General features: G+C 38.0%; 1 protein-coding gene across 3 annotated transcripts in view; it reads left to right on the top strand.

Annotated features, from left to right (window-relative positions):
• Rgs22 (regulator of G protein signaling 22) overlaps positions 1-19,458 on the top strand; it is a 157,196-nt gene that overhangs the window by 110,921 nt on the left and 26,817 nt on the right. For all 3 annotated transcript variants that reach the window (XM_045144085.1, XM_045144086.1, XM_045144087.1), the window contains 5 exons: positions 5,551-5,745; positions 8,460-8,552; positions 11,690-11,862; positions 13,194-13,356; positions 18,227-18,385. In XM_045144085.1, coding sequence (XP_045000020.1) covers positions 5,551-5,745; positions 8,460-8,552; positions 11,690-11,862; positions 13,194-13,356; positions 18,227-18,385 — 783 coding nt within the window. The remainder of the gene's footprint in view (positions 1-5,550; positions 5,746-8,459; positions 8,553-11,689; positions 11,863-13,193; positions 13,357-18,226; positions 18,386-19,458) is intronic.

Raw genomic sequence — 19,458 nt, 5'->3', positions numbered from 1 at the left:
CAAATGTGTTACCTTGATTTTTGCCCCAAAATTTTATATTCGTCAAATGTTTTGAAGCTCTTAGTGTCTAGTCCAGGAGATGCTTTCTGGGTATGTAAGGTATCTTGGGTAGATTCAGGTTAGGTGCTGTAGATTTGAACATAGCCAATCCAGTGATAATGCATTTGCATTATTTTGCCACTGGGAGATATTCTTGCCCAAATTCATCCTGACTACTGAGTGATCTAGACTGTTGGATTTTTTTTTTCTTTTGAATAGAATTTGGAACTGGAAAAATTTTAATCATTTCCTTACCTTTTTGTAATGCTTGTGATCAAACTCAGGGCCTCACTCATGTTGGGAAGGTACCCTACTAAACTATATCCTCAACCCAACAAACACTTTAAAATGTCAATTTGGTAATTTCAAATTTACTTAAATATGAAAGATTATATACTTAAAAAACTTACATCTTAGAAAAAAACTTCAATCTTATAAATTGTTTTATAGATTTGAATTTTACATAATCCTACTTGTTACTAGAATAGCTTTCCAAATCATTCTCTCAAATCACTCTCAAAATAAGAAAAATTTGCTATTTGCACTGTGTGTGTAGATAATTTTGCTTTAAATAAAACAGAATCATTGGTAAGAGTACGTTTCACTTTGGACTATCATTCTCAGCAGATTATGTAATGATCCTCTGTAGAAGGAACATTCCAGTTCTCTGTGAAACTGTCGAATCCATAGGTAAACAAAGGACCTGGGGTGACTTAAGTGTCTACTTGCCTCACATTTCATAAACTTAGAATGAATGCTGTTCCCTGCTGCACGACTCTTAGTTTTGTATCCACTTAAAACAAATGGTAATCTGTCCCATCTGCTAATTTTCCCTCTCACAAGCCTCATTAATTAAGGAGCTTTTCAGCTCTTTATATTCCTGGAAAATTTCAATATGTGACTGGAATTTCTTCCTTTCTTACCACCTTGAGGCTGTTCAACATTCACACCAATGATATAGAAAGCTGCTTACCCGATTCCAAGGCCTTTTAGCTCCATTTCTATTTAGCTGCCTACCTGGGGATGACCATGTATTAGAATTCTTCATAACCTTCAAGTACTCTAGTAGCTTTAAATTCTTGAACTCTGAAATACCCATTTCAGACCAGATTCACTTTACGTCACCAAGCTCCTGTTCCTCTATTTAACAAATATTTGTTGAGTGCCTGCTGTATGCCAAATCTGAATATATTGTTTAATATTGTATAATATACTGTATAATACTGTTTTAACTACTCTGTGTATGCTTCTCCTTTATAACCTCTAGTTCTTTCTACTCCACCCTGCATATCATTGTATTACTTGTGTAGCTTTTCGCATTTACTTTCTTACCTCATGCTAGATCATTTAAGTTGCACTTTAACTAGCTCTTTGAGTTCTTTTGCTGCTGTATTTTCACTTTATTGAACCCCTTCTAGCATATACAAATTGTGTGTGTGTGTGTGTGTGTGTGTGTGTGCGTGTGTGTGTGTGTGTGATGAGATAGGATTTTGCTGCATAGCCCTGGCTGGCCTGGCACTTGCTTTGCTTCAGGGTAGCCTCAACCCTGCGGCACTCCAGTGGCCTGAACCTTCCAGCTACTAGGGACCATGGGAACCCCCATGGCAGGCTGTCTGTGTGTATTGACGCTGTTGTCAGCTGTGTATGTCTTCTGCTAACTCTTCCTTTGGCTTCTGTCAACTTGAGAGTTACCTTCTTTTTAGTATTTCTAGTGTTTCATCCTCATTCCAATATATAAATGGATCTTCTTTGTGGAATTCAATAAATGTCTATGGAATTCTCTGCCAAGAACAGTTGGAAATTCACAGATGGATAATTTGGGGTTTTGCACCACAGTCTAGAAGAGAAAGCACATACATTCATAATGGCATCACAGTGTGACAGATGTAGAAAGTATGCTCTTGGGAGAAAGGGAAGGCTTCCTAGAGAAGGAGAAATACATACAGCAATTTTTATATTTTCATCTTTTTTTTTTTTAGGAGGCTTGTGGTAAAGTTTCCCAAACTGGCCTTGAACATGCATTTCTCTTACTTGGCCCTCCAAAGCAGCTGGAACTATCAGCAGACACCAATACACTTTGCTTTTTTGTTTGTTTTAAACCCAAGTTTACTAAGCAGAGAACATGTGTAAGGTCAGGTAAACAGCCAGGATTAAGGGACAATATGTCCAACAGGATTAAATGCCAAAACAGCAAAATTTAGAGACATTGGACTGGGGAGATGGTTCGATAGTTAAAGACACTTGCTTGCAAAGGCTGCTGGCCCAAGTTCAATTTCCAAATACCTATGTGGGGCTGGATACAAAGATGAACATATGTCTGTGATACCAGCAGGCTGTGACAATGGGAATCAAAAGCCAGAAGAGCCTGTAGCTCACAGGCTAGCTATTCTGACAGTTTGTAGTCTGCCTTTCTTTGCAGTAGCAACCAACACTGTATCAAAGACGGTGGTGGCCTGAAGACATAGCTTAGAGGTTAAGTCACTTGCTTGCAAAACTAAGGATCCAGGTTCTATTCTGCAGGTCCCACATAAGCCAGATGTACAAGGTGGTGTATATGTCTAGAGTTCATTTGCAGTGGCTAGAGGCCCTGGCATGGCAATTCTCTCTTTCTCTCTCCCTCTCTATCAGTCTCAAATAAAAATAAATTTAGGCCAGGCATGGTGCACCACCATGCCTTTAATCCCAGCACTTAGGAGGCAGAAGTAGGAGGATCAATGTGAGTTCAAGACTACCCTGAGACTACATAATGAGTTCCAGGTCAGCCTGGGCTAGAACAAGACCCTACCTCAAAAAAAAAAAAAAAATGGAGGTGAAAACAGACACCTCAAAAGTGTCTTCTTGCCACATGGCACTGTGGGATGCATGACCCCCCCCCCACAAAACAAATAGCTTTTCAAAAAGAATTAGGATGATTATAGGAAATTTGATATTTGAGTCTAATAGCTTAAAAGGTAATTAATATAAGAATAGCATAAACGAAGTACAGGCAATCAGTGGAGAGCTTATTTGAAACGCATGCTTCTTATATCACTTAAAAGTGTTTTGTAACTGCTAATTTTTATCTCTGTGTGTCATAGTCAGTTTTGCATTGATGAGATGAACTTCCAAACCAGACACGGTTTGTGGGAGGAACAGGATTGACTGAAAAGTCCAGATTCTGAAGAAGTTCCATAAGGGTGGAAGATGGTGGCCCCCTTCCACAGGTCCATACAGAGAAATACCACCATCAGCACCATAAGCAAGCACCCCCCAGGAACCCCAGACAAAGCTCAAGCACTCTTCATACCTTTACACTGGAAACAGATCCACTCCCAGCAGTACCTCCTCTAACCTTGAATAAAACTGACTCTATTGCGGGACAGCCACTCAAACGTGTACAATAATTCACCACCAAATGGGTGGGACCCTTCAAGGCAGGCATTAGCTTTCTCAGTGATCTTGCTTACACACCATATAGCCATGTGTTTTAAGATGCAGTAGACACTCAGTAAATTCAGTGCTAATGGTATTACTGTGGGCTTAAAAAAAACTTTTAGCGGATTATTTTTTAAAATATTTACTTATTTATTTGACAGATAAACAGACACACACACTCTCTCTCTCACCAGGGGAGAGAGAGAGAGAGAAAGGGTACACCATTACAAACAAACTCCAAACACATGTGCCATTTTATGTATCTGGCTTTATGTCGGTCCTAGGACCAGCAGGCTTGGCAAGCACCTTCAAACCACTGAGCAATCTCTCCAGTTTATCTTATTTAAATTATAAATACAAATATAAATTATAAATTGTTTTAAATAGCATGATTACTTGATATGAAATCACTTGAGTTCAGACAAAATATAATCAGGACCAAAGATTAAGAATATGATATAAAATTAAAATGTAATTGTTGCAGTCAGGTTCACATTGTTGGCAGAATACACCCAACCAAGAGCAGCTTGTGGGATAAAAGGTTTATTTTGACTTGCAGACTTAAGGGGAAGCTCCATGATGGCAGCGGGAAACAATGGCATGAGCAGAAGGTGGACATCACCTCCTGGCCAACATCAGACAGACAATATCAGCAGGAGAGTGCCTAACACTGGCAAGAGGAAGCTGGCTATAACACCCAAAAGCCCTCCCCAAACAATACATGGCCTCCAGGAGGCTTTAATTTCCAAATTGTCATCAGCTGGGGACATGGCATTCAGAATACCTAAGTTATTGGGGACACTGGAATCAAACCACCACAGTGATTAATTTGAGGTTCTTACTAAAACTATTTCTAACTCTGATATTCAGGGGCATCTAGTACATAAAGTTTTCAAAATTAAAATGTTCTTAAGAGCTGGCGAGATGGCTTAGCAGTTAAGGCACTTGCCTGAGAAGCCTAAGGACTCAGGTTTGATTGCCAATACCCAGGTAAGTCAGATACACAAGGTGACGCATACGTCTAGAGTTCATTTGCAATGGCTGAAGACCCTGGTGTGCCCATTATCTCTTTCTACTTCTCTCTCAAAATAAAACAAATAAGATATTTTTAAATGTTCTTAAATTACTTCTCAGATATACATGGCTGTTATTGAGCATCAAGACAAATGGACAGAATAGGATGGACGTTTGTGGTAGATTTACTGAAAGTTGTGTGTATTTCCCATTTACTTTTAGCACCCTTCCTGTATCCCTTCTACAGCTTTGGACACAAGATGGAGATATTTTATAGCAGAAAGGGTTAGTTATCTAGTGTTACAGCTCTGCAGCTCAGTTAGATAGGATACATAGTCTGTTTGGTGTCTGGACTAGAACAAACGCCATGTTTTCAGCCCTATTGTGTACTTGGCTTTTGTTTCCAAAAAGGTATTTTCAACAATTTATAGGACTGGGTATATGGCTCAGAGGTAGGATTCTTGCCTAGCATACATAGGGCCCTGGCTTTGATTAGGACTTCAAAGGTGGGGAGGGTTCTTTAGAAAGTAGCACATATGTATTATAATTATTGTAAACATAATGGAAGATTGTGATCCCAAATCAATTCTTACAATATTTAGCGTTTACTTATATCTTTGCCACCTGAGAAAAATTGACCAGTTGCTAATTCCCAGTAAAAACTAGAAAAATAGTCTTTTGGATAAATACATTGCTTTGTCACTTCTTTTCAAGAAAAAGAGAACACTTGAGCTTTTTTGCCCTCTTCTTTTAAAAATTCCTTTGCTGGGCTGGAGAGATGGCTTAGCAGTTAAGCGCTTGCCTGTGAAGCCTAAGGACCCTGGTTCAAAGCTCAATTCCCCAGGACCCATGTTAGCCAGATACTCAAGGGGGCGCACGCATCTGGAGTTTGTTTGCAGTGGCTGGAGGCCCTGGCGTGCTCATTCTCTCCCTCTCTCTCTCTCCCTCCTTCCCTCTCTCTCTGCCTCTTTCTCTCTGTGTCTGTCACTCTCAAATAAATAAAAATAAACAAAAATAAATAAAAAATTCCTTTTTGCCAACCAGTCTACAAACCACTGTGATTTCTCTCCCCTCCTCTCTTAGTATCTTTTTGCCACATATGTTGCTCCATCGGCCACTCTTGATATTGGACTCCAGCAGGAAAGGAAAAAGGAAATTTATATGAAAATACAACCACCATTTGAAGACCTCTTTGATACAGCAGAAGAGTATATCCTTCTCGTCCTTCTGGAGCCTTGGACAAAGATGGTGAAGTTAGACCAAGTTGCTTATAGAAAGGTATTGAAGCACTGGTGAACAGTATGAGCCTTTCTACTCTGTGCTACACTGAGGAGAAACTCACAGGAGAAAGAGGTCTCACATGGGCCAGGGCTTCCAAATTAAGTATTTTCTACTATTGCGAAAGGAGGTCCTTTGACTTCAGTGCTTCTATTTCATTTTAAATATTTATTTTTATTTATTTATTTGAAGGAGATAATGGGCATGCCAGAGCCTCTAGCCACTGAAAATGAACTCCAGACACATGTATATCTGGCTTATGTGGGTCCTGGGGAATCAAATCCGGGTCTTTAGGCTTCTCAGGCAACTGCCTTAAATACAACGCTGTCTTTCCAGCCCCAACGCTTCTATTTGTAATTTTCTTGGTCTTTTGAGGTAGCTCGGGCTGACCTGGAATTCACTATGTAGTCTGAGAGTGGACTTGAACTCAAGGAGATCCTCCTACCTCTGCCTCTGGAGTGCTGGGATTAAAGGTGCGTGCCACCACGCCTGCCTCTTAGTGCTTCTATTCAAGTCACACAGCTTGATTGGATAAGATCAAGTACATTTGCTTACAAAAGACATTATTTTTAAAACCTTGGTACTTTAATATTATCATCATTATTATTGATGGATAAAAGAAACTTCTTTAAATATTTATTCTGAATCACAAATTAAAACTGTCCTTGGCGGGGTGTGGTGGCACATGCCATTAATCCCAACACTTGGGAGGCAGAAGTAGGAGGATTGCTGGGAATATGAGGTCAGCCTGAGATTACATAGTGAATTCCATGTCAGCCTGAGCTAGAGGAAGACCCTACCTCAAAAAAAAAAAAAAAAAAGTGTCTTTGGATATTGTTTACTATTAGTTAATGCATATACCCTGTCCACAAAGTCATTTCAGGTGAAGCTCTGCTGAACTCCTTATTTGTATTTACCCAAGGACTTCTACTAGGAGGGATAAGTTAGAGAATTAAGACAAAATTAAAACCCAAAATTAACACTAAACACTGCGTAGATTTACTTTATGGATTGTGACTCTAAGAACTTAATAAATTTAGTGAGTTCTCACTGTTCTGAAAAATTAGCACGGTACCCTTTCTACTATAGCAATATATGAATTACAATAGGAAAATTAGAATATAATATGACATTTAAAATATTTTTTTCAGTTTTAAAAATACACGCTCTATTTATCTATCTATCTATTTATCTATAGATAAATACATTTTATAGTGGAAAAAATAGAATTATAGTAACTTCCCTACAAAAGAAAAATTGGGAATTAGCAAATAAGTCTTATAAAAATGGATGGGACAGGTTATATACTGGTATTTTTGTTTGTTTTTTTCGAGGCAGTATCTCACTCTAACCTGGGTTGACCTGGAACTCTAATCTGTAGTCCCAGGCTGGCCTCCAACTCACAGGCATCCTACCTCTGCCTCCCTGTGCTGGGCTTAAAGGCCATTACATTCAGCTTATATCCTGTCCATAATAGAGTAAAAATTAATCTTAGTTCTACAAATTTCCTTAGCACAGAGGACATCTCTAAAGCCTAGCCAACCATATTATTTGAACTCTTTTCCAAAAGAATATTTAAGCAGACTACCAAAGCTAGCCATTAAATGAAAAAAGTTCTCAGCTAGTTAGCTAAATGAACTTTTCACTGCAGTAGAGAATTAGAGAGTATACTTATTCTGAAGATAGACCTGCTATGAGGATTCATTTGCAGATTGATTGTCTGATCTTCAGCTATAGTAATAAAATACTTCGCAGGGCATGGTGGCTTACACCTATAATCCTATAATTTAGTTCAAGGCCAGACTAGGTTAAAGAGTGACTACTAACTAGGTCAGACTGGGCTAAAGTGAGACCCTACTTCAAAAAAATTATTTGTACATACAGGGCTGGAGAGATGGCTTAGCATTTAAGGCATTTGCCTGCAAAGCCAAAGGATCCCAGTTCAATTCTCCAGGACCCACATATAACAGATGCACAAGGGGGCGCATGCATCTGGAGTTCATTTGCAGTGGCTGGAGGCCCTGGCATGCCCATTTTTTTTCTCTCTGCCTTTTTCTCCCTCAAAAAATCTTATATATATATATATTATATATATATGGTCTGCACATAGACTAGACTAGTAACAATATAATCTTTTCTTGTTCTGTGAAATATTTTGCTCATAAAGATAACAACATTTTCATTCTTCATAACTTATGCTATTGTATTGATTAGAAACTGAAAATGTGACCAATAAATATCTTTGTGGGTATCCAGAAAGAAATGATCATTGATGGTATGATATCATTAAATAGAAATGTGTTTGTTTATTATTCAAAGTGTTATTTTTGTTGCATTTAGTCTTTTTAATTACATAGACCTTCCTGCTTATGTGTTATTGTCAAAAGTCCACTGTTTTTGATAAATTGTGCATTAAATTACCCATTTTTAAGAATTTATTTGAGAGAGAAAGAGAGAGAGAGAGGATTGGCGCCGCACCAGAGCCTTCAGCTGCTGCTAATGAACTCCAGATGCATGCGCCACCTTGTGCTCATGTGTGACATTGTGCAGTTGTGTCATTGTATGTCTGGCTTATGTGGGACCTGGAGATTCGAACATGAATTCTTAGGCTTCACAAGCAAGCACCTTAACTGCTAAGCCATCTCTCCAGCCCAATTTCCCCATTTTTTAGTAATGCACATTCTACTTATGTTATAAGCTTCATTACTTTTTAGGTGGAACTAGAAAGAGAAACTCGGCAGCTAGACTCTACATACTTCAGAAAGCTGCATGCCTTGCATAAAGAGACATTGTCTGATAAAGCTAAGGTAAGGCAATTTTCTCCTTAGAAAAACAAACCTTTTTATCCTAGAGACAGTTGCTTGGTAGCAGGAGATCATATATTGAGATCAGCTATTAGTAGCATAGGGTTTAGGAAGTATCATTTTCCTGTGTCTGTGTGCATTTGACAGGTGTATATTGTATCAACACATTTAACATAAGAGCCAGTAAAACAAAGCAGGTAAAGTAACAAGGGTGCCAAGTCATGGGTTCCTCTTTTCCAAGACCAGAAAGTGGAGCCTGTAGTTCTTTAAATAACACTGACTACTTTTTGTGTATTTGCAGTTCTATTTATTATCAGATGATAGAGAGAGTTAAACTGAGTTTTTTGAAAAGAAACCATCATGCCATAGCAACAGATAAAAAAGAAATAAAGAAAAATATGGTCAGGAACTAGAGAAGTCAGTGAAAAGATCATAGGATTTATTAGAATATTAAAGTTTTACTTTCCAAATTTGCAACTTTCTGTTTTCTGAGATTAGTCTCATGTAACCCATGCTGGCCTTGAACTCACCACGTAGCTGAGGATGATCTTGAACTCTTGATCATCCTGCTTCTACCTCCCTCTCAAGGACTTATGTGCCACATGTCTAGCTCAAATTTGCAACTTTTGTATTCATTAGATAAACTATGATAGATCCATAAAGCTATATATTAAATGTGTGCATCTATATAATAAGAACAGTTAATTCACCTGGAAATATATGTCCAGGACAGAGGTTATGTAAAAATATGTGGAACAAAAACACTAATGTGGTCTGATTTTAGGTAAAGTTTTAGATGTACTTACATGTGTGTAAGTGCAAAAAGTGATAACTAGAATGGTGCTCATCAAAATGTTTCAGGTGATTTTTTTTCTTTTACTTTCTTTTTACATACCTGAAAATTTTATTTTAATGTAAATGAAGTTTTCAAAAACAATAGTATTTCATACATAACCCTCTTGTGCCTTACTGATACAGGTGTTCTTTTGTTTGCTATACTGTTGATGTCTGAAAAGTACAAAGAAATTCATAAAGGTAGCTCATAATAAAATTGTATTTTAAACTATGAACAAAAATTTGTAATGTTCTGTATATGCCTTCTATATAAGGAACATTTAGATAGTGGTAATTTATCTCATTTTCCAAAAACAAATGTGGAGGTGAATTGGTTATATTAGGAACTATAGGAGGAAGGGCTTTTCAAAAAATAACCTTCTCAACCTTTTTTATTCTTTGGGTTTTGTAAACTACAAAACATCTACATCTTTGCTGAGGGGTGTTCCTCAGTTGGAAGAACACTTGCCCAGCATGCACAAAACCATGAGTTCCATCCCCAGCACCACATAAAACCAGTGCACTGATGCACACCTGTAGGAGGTAGAGGCAGGAGGAATAGAAGTTCAAAGTTACACTAAACTAAATAACAAGTTGAAGGCTAGCTTAAGGTTACTTGAGACTCTGTCTCAAAGAATAAAAATGAAAATACATAAGTAAAAATAAAATTTTAAAGTCACTTGAAATTGACTCTTATAGGAAGAAGATTACATTAGAAGGGTACACTATTAGTCAAGCATTTTGTATTACTCTATCACTTTAAAAGTTATAGGAAGATAGTTTATGTTCATGATATATTCTTAAGAAAAAGAACATGGTACTGATTACTCTGTAGTACAAGTACTACAAGGAAGAAAAGAAAAACCTGACTATAAAACCATTTATATGTAATCCTATCTTTAATATTTATATGCATATATATGTATATAAAAGACAGGAAGGCATATGAATTATTGATAGTTACCTCAGGATAGTGGTAGTAGATTTTTTTCTTTTATTTTTATAAGGCAGTACATTGATACTTTACCAAGAAAGATAATAAAATTAGTATTTTTAAAACAACTGCTTTAAAAATAGTAAGTGTTTACTAAATATTCATAAAAAGAAGAGAATAACTAGTTGGAAAAAAGAAGGGATTCAGTGGAGGGGGAACTTGGGAGGGGGAAAAGAGGAATGATAAGAGGGATTATGAGCATGTTATATTATCTATATGTATTGAAGCTATCAATAAAAAGTTTTAAAATGTTTTTATTTATTTACTAGCAGAAATAGATGGAGAAAAGAGAAGAAGAGAAAGAGAGTGAGAGAGAAAGAGATGGAATAGGCAGGCCAGGGCCTCTTGCCACTGCAAACTAACTTCAGACACAAACACCACTTTGCACATCTGGCTTTATGTGGGTATTGGGGAATTGAACCTGGGCCATCAGGCTTTGCAAGCAAGCACCTTTAACTGCTGAGCCATTTCTTCATCCCCAATAAAAAAAATTTTCTAAAAAATATTTATTCATTTATTTATTTTAAAAGAGAGATAAAGGGATAGAATGGGCATGGCAGGGCCTCTAGCTACTGCAAATAAACTCCAGATGCATGCAACCCCTTGTGCATCTGGCTTACATGGGTACTGGAGAATTGAACCTGAGTTCCTTGGTTTTGCAGGCAGGCGCCTTAACTACTAAGCCCTCCACCCCAAAAGTTTTCCTTCTTCTCTTTTTTTTTTTTTTTTTTTTTTTAAGGAAGAGAATAGGGCTGGAAAAATTTCTCAGTAGTTAAGGAATTTACCTTCAAAGCCTAAGGACCACACAAGGTGGCACATGAGTCTGGATTTCGTTTGCAGTGGCTAGAGGCCATAGCAACCCATTCTCTCTCTCTCTTTTTCTCCTCCTTTCTCTCTCTTTCTCTCTGCTTCTTTTTCTCAGTCTTTCTCAAAGAAATAAATAAATATATTTTTTTAAATAAGAGAATAGAGTGTGACAAGGAACAACGGAATCTGACATGAGCCAAAATCTGAACCATATAGACTTTTTTTTTTTTTTTTTTTGAGGTAGAGTCTCACTCTAGCCCAGACTGACCTGAAACTAACTCTGTAGTCCCAGGCTGGCCTGGAACTTACAGTGATCCTCCTACCTCTGCATCCCAAGTGCTGGGATGAAAAGCAGGTACCTGGCTAGATTATTTTTTTATCCACTCCTACCAATTATTAATCAGTCTTGGTTAAGAGGTTTTTTTTTTTTTTTCAATTTCCCTGTTTAAAATTATAAATAATTCGTTGGATTTAAGAGATTTTATGGAACGTTTTATATTACTAGGACACTGAGGGTGAACTTGAAACTGATAAATTATCACTCTCTGGTGTCTCCAAATATACTGAGTACTGGAATAAAGTCCCTGAAGAATTTAAACATTTTAGATTTAATGATCTACTTACCAACAAACTGGAGTTTGAACATTTCCGTCAGTTTCTGGAGAGTCACTCTTCAAGGTAAGGAAGTATCTATTTTTAAATATAATTTTCATTTAGAAAATCCTTTCTTTAGGTGACTGGTTTAGATCCAACCTGCTAGAACAATAATCTGGTATTGGACAGATTCTACTTGCCATAGACACTAAAGGTCCAAAGCATCTGAAGTTTGTGTGGTCACGTTTCATTAGTGTGCTTTCTTATAGCAGCCTCCAGAATGTTCTTTCCAGTGGTTATATGATCCTTGTTGGGATTTGTAGCACTGACTAACTTTTTTTGTGTGTGTGTGGGTGGGGAGGTTTGATGTAGGGTCTCCCTCTAGCCCAGGCTGACCTGGAATTCATTATGTAGTCTCAGACTGGCTTCTAAGTCATGGTGATACTCCTACCTGTGCCTTTTGAGTGCTGAGATTAAGGCATGTGCCACTATGACCAGTGCACTAGCTAATTTAAAACATCATTATGTTTTACTTTTTCCTTTTTCTGCCATTTAGTTTACATTGCTCTAGACAGACACTTTTATTAGTATTTCTGGAGAGTGTCTATATTTCACTATGCTATTTAAATTGCTGTGTTTTACAACTTTTTGCTTATTTTTATTTATTTGAGAGTGACAGAGAGAAAGAGGCAGAGACAGAGAGAGAGACAGAGAGAATGGGTGCACCAGGGCCTCCAGCCACTGCAAATGAACTCCAGATGCATGGGCCACCTTGTGCATCTGGCTTACGTGGGTCCTGGGGAATCAAACCTGGAACCGGGGACCTTAAGCTTCACAGGCAAGCGCTTAACCACAAAGCCATCTCTCCATCCCCCCATTTTCCAATTTCATTAACTAATAAAATAATATAAATGAAACACTGTAGTTTTAGAAAAATAACAATTATAAATTGAAATATTGATAATATATTTTTCTCTCTCAAGTTAATATAATATGGTTAGAACTGGGAGCCAAATTCCATTCTGTGTAATTTCTCTTCATTGTGATGAAGAGTATACTAAATTTGACCTGTTGTCAAATGGACATGTCATATGTGGAAATTGCTGTATATTTGAAATTTATGACACCGGTCTACCCCGACTGGAACAGCTCTGAGCAAATACCAGTAATGATGCTAGGCTTGTTTCTGATCCCAGTGCTCCTTGTCATAATTTATTTATTTCAGCAAGATTAAGATCACAATAATAGAGTGAAGCTGGCTGAGCTAGAGTGAGATTACACACAACATGGGACTCATTAGTTCCTTGCTCCAGTCACACATACCAATTAATCAAGACAGTCACTTTCTGAGTGGTGTCAGACCAGCTTATTGGGTAGAGAAATGAATAAGGCTGTACATTTTGTTTCCACTGTAGCATCGACCTTATGTGCTGGATAGACATTGAACAGTTCCGAAGGATACTTTTTAAGGACCAAAGCCAAAGGGAGGCAAAATCTATATACATTAAGAACAAATATCTTAATAAAAAATATTTCTTTGGACCCCGCAGTCCAGCTTCTGTATATCAGCAGAACCAGGTATGAACATGCAAGCCTGCTTTTTTCTTGAAGTACAGAAGTCATTTAATTCTTTTTGCCAACAACTTGAAAGTCTCCTATTTTGCCTTATGACTAGTATGTTACACACTTTTGATGAAGGAAAATGTTCATAAATATGGGGGAGCAATCACAGTTTTACACCTATCATGCCAGACACTGTTTTAGATGATGAAAATAAAATGGTAAATAGTATGGACAGGGTCCCAGCACCTTCAACAAGTAGGAAATGGGCATAGTAAACCATTAAGCCCAGTTACTACCTCTTTTCTCCTTTCTTAACTGCTAATATTCAAAACATCTTTTGAAAGTCCTGTTTATAAATATCCCTGGAAACTATTTTCATTGACTAGGAACACAAGTTTAACCATTTTGTTGTACCAGAGTATGGCCCAAATCACAGTTACTAATACCAATTAGTGTCATTAGGTTTATAGAAAAAAAATCCTGTTGAATTTAGTAGTGGGCTCAAGGATTTGGTTCCTTAACTTTTATTTTATTTTATTTTTGTTGTTGTTGCTGTTGTTTGTTTGTTTGTTTCCCCAAGGTAGGGTCTTGCTCTATCCCAGGCTGACCTGGAATTTACTATGTAGTCTCAGGCTGGCCTCAAACTCAGAGTGCTCCTCCTACTTCAGCCTCCCAAGTACCAGGATTAAAGGCACATGTGCCACTATGCCCAGCTTGCTCTTTTTGTTGTTGTTGTTAACTATTTATTTGCAAGGAGAGAGAAAGAATTAATACGTGTACATGGGCACACTAAGGCCATCTGCCTCTGCAAATGAATTCTAGACACATGTGACATTCACCATTTTGTGCATCCAGCTTTTATGTGGTAGTGGGGAATTGAATCCAAGCTGGCTCGTGTTGCAAACACCTTTAATTGCTGAGCCATCTCCCCAGACCAATTTTTGTGCCTTTGAAATATCAAGTACAATTTATTTATTCTGAAGGTTTATTATCTAAAGATCAAATGTATAGTATATGACTTTTTTTTTTTTTTTGGGAGCTTACTATGGTATATGCCCTAGTGGTATATACATTTATAAAAACACAAATTTAAGATTAACTTAAGTGTGGTAAATTAAAAAACCTAAAAGAAGTTCATGAGTAGAACAAATTAAACAAATAAGCTATTTCTCTGTGGAGGTAGAATAAACAAAATATTTGGGAGCAAGAGGAAGAAACAAATCCAGAATGAAAATAATTTTGAGAAAAAATGCCTTCCCGTCAGTTCCCAGAGATACAAATCTGGGACACATTAGCAAAAGTGGCTGGGTATCTTAATGAGCACAAGTATGAAATAAACACATGGAAAGCATTTGTTTTCTATTTGGCTTGTGGTGCATCGCGTGAGGTTTCATGGTATCTGATGCTACTGTGTGAATCTTTTGTAGTACATGCAACATGCTGAGAATTTAAAAGTTAGTGGGAAAATCACCCATTGCTATCATAGCAAATCAAGCACCCATTGTTTACAACAGTTTTCCCACTGGTCAGTCTTTTTACTTATTTATTTTAAGACTGTGGTGGTTTGATTCAGGTGTCCCCCATAAAGTTAGGTCTTCTGAATGCTAGGGTCCCAGCTGATGGAGATTTGGGAATTAATGTCTCCTGGAGGGAGTGTATTGTTGGTGGGTGGGCTTATGGGTGTTATAGCCAGTTTCCTCTTGCCAGTGTTTGGCACACTCTCCTGTTGCTATTGTCTACCTGATGTTGGCCAGGGGGTGTTGTCCACCCTCTGCTCATGCCATCATTTTCCGTGCCATCATGGAGCTTCCCCTCAAGCCTGTAAGCCAAAATAAACCTTTTCCCACAAGCTGCTCTTGGTTGGGTGACTTCTACCAGCAATGCTGAACCTGACTGCAACAAAGACAGTCTCAAGTAGTCTTGAACTTGCTATGTAGTGGAGGACCTTGACCTTCTATTCCTCCTGCCTCTACTTTATGAGTGTTGGGATTACAGGTATGCACAGGCAATTCTGGGAATTGAACCCAGGGCTGTATAAATACTAGGTAGTATTCTACCAACTGAGCTACATCCCCAGATGCATCAGGTACTTTTTGTTGCTAGGGCAAAAAGGCCAGACCAGAAGCAGCTAATGGAAGGAAAGGATTTATTTCCGCTTACAGTTCTAGCAGGAAGAGTCAATCATGGTAGGTGAAGAATGAGAGGAATAGGAAGAAGCTGGTGTCACATCATCATATCAGCAAGGAGGATGCAGAGAAAGAACTACAAGCAGGTCTTCAAGGCATGCCCCAGTGGCATACTCCCTTCAGCAAAACTCTACTTCCTAAAGGTCCTGTAATCCTGCAGAACAGTGCCACTAGCTGGAGATTTAAGTATTCACACACATAAATTTATGTGGGACATTTTACATTCAAACCATCACATTCCACCCTTCTCCATGGGCATTTCATGTTGCAAAATACATTCAATTCAACTTAAAATTCTCATAGTCTATTTTAGTTCCAACACTGTTCAAAGTCCAATCTGAGAATCAAGACATCTCTTAACTATGAGCCTTGTAAAATTAAAACACAAGTTATATACTTCTGACATATAATTCCACAGAACAAGCATCCTCACTCTGAAAGGGAGGAGAGGGAGCATAGCAAGGAAAGATTGGAACACAGCCAAAACAACACCCAGTGAGGCATGCACCAAATCCTCAGATACCATGTCTGGTATCTGAGACTTGTAATGAAGTCATCTGGATTCCAAAAGGTTTGGGTAGTTCTGTCCCTCCAGGTGTGCTAATGTAGCCTCTCTCCTGGGCTTGATCTGCCCCAAGCCTGCAACTTTTCTTGACAGATATCACATGGTCCTAATATTTCTAACATCTTGAGGTCTCTATTGTAACTTACAGTTGTTCTTCACAGTGGAATACAGTGACCTTTTGTGGCATCTGTTCAGGGACTTTCACCTTGCCTCATATTGCTTACCTTCAGTGGCTTTCTGAAACTGTAGTGAAATATTTCATGACCCCTTCATTTGGTATCTTTCATTATTCCAAAAACAGTACCATGTGGGCTGTACCACCAAGTTCTGCTGCCAGATTGGGGTGAATCATGGTACCTGTGGAACACAGCTGTGGCAGCCTCTGCATGCTGACCTTGGGGATCAGAGAACTGAATTCTTCCTTCAGGCCTTTTCTGTTCAAAAGAATTTGCATTCGTGCTATTTTGAACCTTCAGTGTGTTGGTTCTTCCATTCAGGGCACCCTTCTTATTGTCCTAACATAGAGTAGTTGCATTATCTTTAGTGGTAGTAATAGCTTCAACAATTACAGCTCAAGTAGCTGCAGTTTTTATGCATGGAACTTTGAATTTGTTCACATTTATTTCCATGCCAAACTTTATATTGTTCATATCCTACTGTTCTTTTTCACTATAGATCTGAATCAGAACACCTAAGAGAATCCATTCCACATAATCAACACATTTCTGTCTTGACATTTTCTCAGCCAAATACATTACTATCAAATTGAATCTTGTTCACATTCTCTGGGCACACATGAAATGCAACCAGTTTCTTTGTCAGACTATCACATGAATTGCCTCTAGCATATTTCCCAATAGGATCCTTGTTGCCCTGTGACTCCTCACATGCCAAGCTTTCACCATCCATATTTCTCTTAGCCTTCTGGTCTTTCAAGCTCCCACTGGCATGGCACATTAAGCTCTGCTTAAAGCATTATAAGGCTTCTCTAGTCCAAAGCTCCAAAATCTTACATAGTCCTCCCACAAACCAGTTCCAAGAGTCTTGGCGCCACATGATCAGGTTTGTAACAGCATGAACCTGCTTCTTGTTCATTGCTGTGAACAAATACACAAGTGGAAGCAGCTACTAGTGGAAGGAAAGGACTTATTTTGGGTATAAGATAGAGTCGATTATGACAGGGAAAGCGTGGCAGGGGTAGGAAGTCAGTATCACATCATTACATCAGCAAGGAGGATGTAAAGACAGAACTGTAAGTGGGCTGGACTTTATAAACCTCAGTGCCCACCCCCCAGTGACACACTTCTTCCAGCAAGGCTCTACTTCCTAAATGTTCTGTAACCTTCCAGAACAATGCCACCAGTTGAGGGAGTAAGTAAAGTATTCAAACACATGAACTTTGTTGAGGGGGGGGGGCATTTTACATTCAAACTACCATACCAGCTCTTGTGTTTTTACTAATATTTTACTAATATTTGAATAATCCCATCATTTCAGTGTAGCCAATTTGCTCTTTGGTCAACATGTTAGTCTTATTTTTTATGTAAAAACAATATCATTTGATTATTATTTGATTGCTATAACTAAGAAAGATAAAGATTTCTTCTTTGTTTTATACAAAATGATTATTAGTTGTATTTTATTACTTATTAATCAAAGGAGAAATTAAAGAGGAATTATTTCTGTAAGCAATCCAGAAGTTTTTAATTGTTTTACAAAGATAAATTGCTGTCTCAAATGGGTCAATTTGACTAAAACTTCATATTATAACACTATGAAACCTAAAGAAAAATTGGAAAAGCAATATGTCAAGGCCCTGATTTAATGTGTGCACATACACACACATGTGCACACTTACACACACCACACACCTTACTTTTTTGGGTTTTGTTTCAATATTTCATAGTAAGTAAAGTTATACATTAACCACTAGCACATGAACCACAATTCTGTGTTGATGTTGTCTGTTATTCCTATGTACAATATAGCCAGAAGATGTTATGTTGGAAATGAGAATTGTGGCACCTATCAGGTATGCTGAAAAAGCTTTGAGTTAATGAATTAATTAATGGTTATTAGTGTGTCTTTAACAAAGGACAAGCATATGGTCCCTGTTTCATTTTTATTTTCTTAGATAATGCAGCTAAGTGGTGGCTGGGGAAAGATTCTTCATGAGCATCTTGATGCACCTGTTCTGGTTGAAATTCAGAAGCATGTCCTGAATAGGCTAGAAAATGTGTGGTTGCCATTGTTTCTTGCCAGTGAACAGTTTGCAGCACGACAGAAGATAAAGGTACCTAGATTGCTATATAGTATAATCATAGGACAACAAAACTTCAAATATTTGTACCTATTGACTCAGCCATTATTATTCTATATAGGAAATGAATGAAAGCATGGAGTCAGGCTTCTCAATTTGGTGTGTGTGTGTGTGTGTCCCCGTCCCACTTAGCTAAATTAGGATTTCTTGTATATGCATGAGTTTTAAGGTTATTTACTGGAGCATGGAACACTCACCAGTGGCTACACGACTGAAGAAAGAACTCCTCCCTCGGAAACCCTTAACTCCCAGTAGTTCCTCTGGGAGGAGTGGGGTCCCAGGAGCCTCTTCCTCATCCATGGTGGAATGTGGACAGTGTCAATTTTGTGTAGGAAACCAGGCTTCTGAAATTTCAATCTCAATATTTGCCACATATTAATTGTACCAATTTTAAAATTCATAAATTTAGATTCTGCCTCTGAAAAACAGGACTATTATATTATTGCACCAGTTGTCATGGAACATGACTATTACACTTGGGAGGCAGAATCAAGAGGATCACTGTAAGTTTGAGCCAGGGCTACAGAGTAAGACCCTATCTGAAAACAAAAACAAAAAGCAATTGCTTCATAAAATTGTTTTTAAAATGAAAATTAGGGCTGGAGGGATGGCTTAGTGGTTAAGGCATTTGCCTGTAAAGCCAAAGGACCCAGGTTCCATTCCCCAGGACCCACGTTAGCCAGATGCACAAGGGGCACAAGCATCTGGAATTCATTTGCAGTGGCTGAAAGCCCTGGTGCACCCATTCTCTCTCTCTCCCTCTCTCCCTCTCTCTCTCCCTCTCTCTCTCTCCTTTCTCTGATAAATAAATAAATATTTTAAAAGTTTTAAAAAATGAAAATTAGTGTGAGCTTAGTTTCTTAGCATGGTGTGTGGCACACAAAAAACACTGAGTGTTACTTATTAATATAACTGATGATTTAAATAGTATTAAGTCTTCATATAGGTGGCTAAGAATATGCAAGGCTATTTGTTGCAGTATCCTATGGGAGACTCAAATGAATCACCAAAAAAAAAAAAAAAAATCCATTCTATGGAATGCTCTG

The sequence above is a fragment of the Jaculus jaculus genome, chromosome 2 (genome assembly GCF_020740685.1).
Source record: "Jaculus jaculus isolate mJacJac1 chromosome 2, mJacJac1.mat.Y.cur, whole genome shotgun sequence".
Taxonomy (NCBI): Eukaryota; Metazoa; Chordata; class Mammalia; order Rodentia; family Dipodidae; genus Jaculus; species Jaculus jaculus.
The sequence above is the reverse complement of the archived record's forward strand: the minus strand, read 5'-3'. Positions and strand labels throughout refer to the sequence as shown.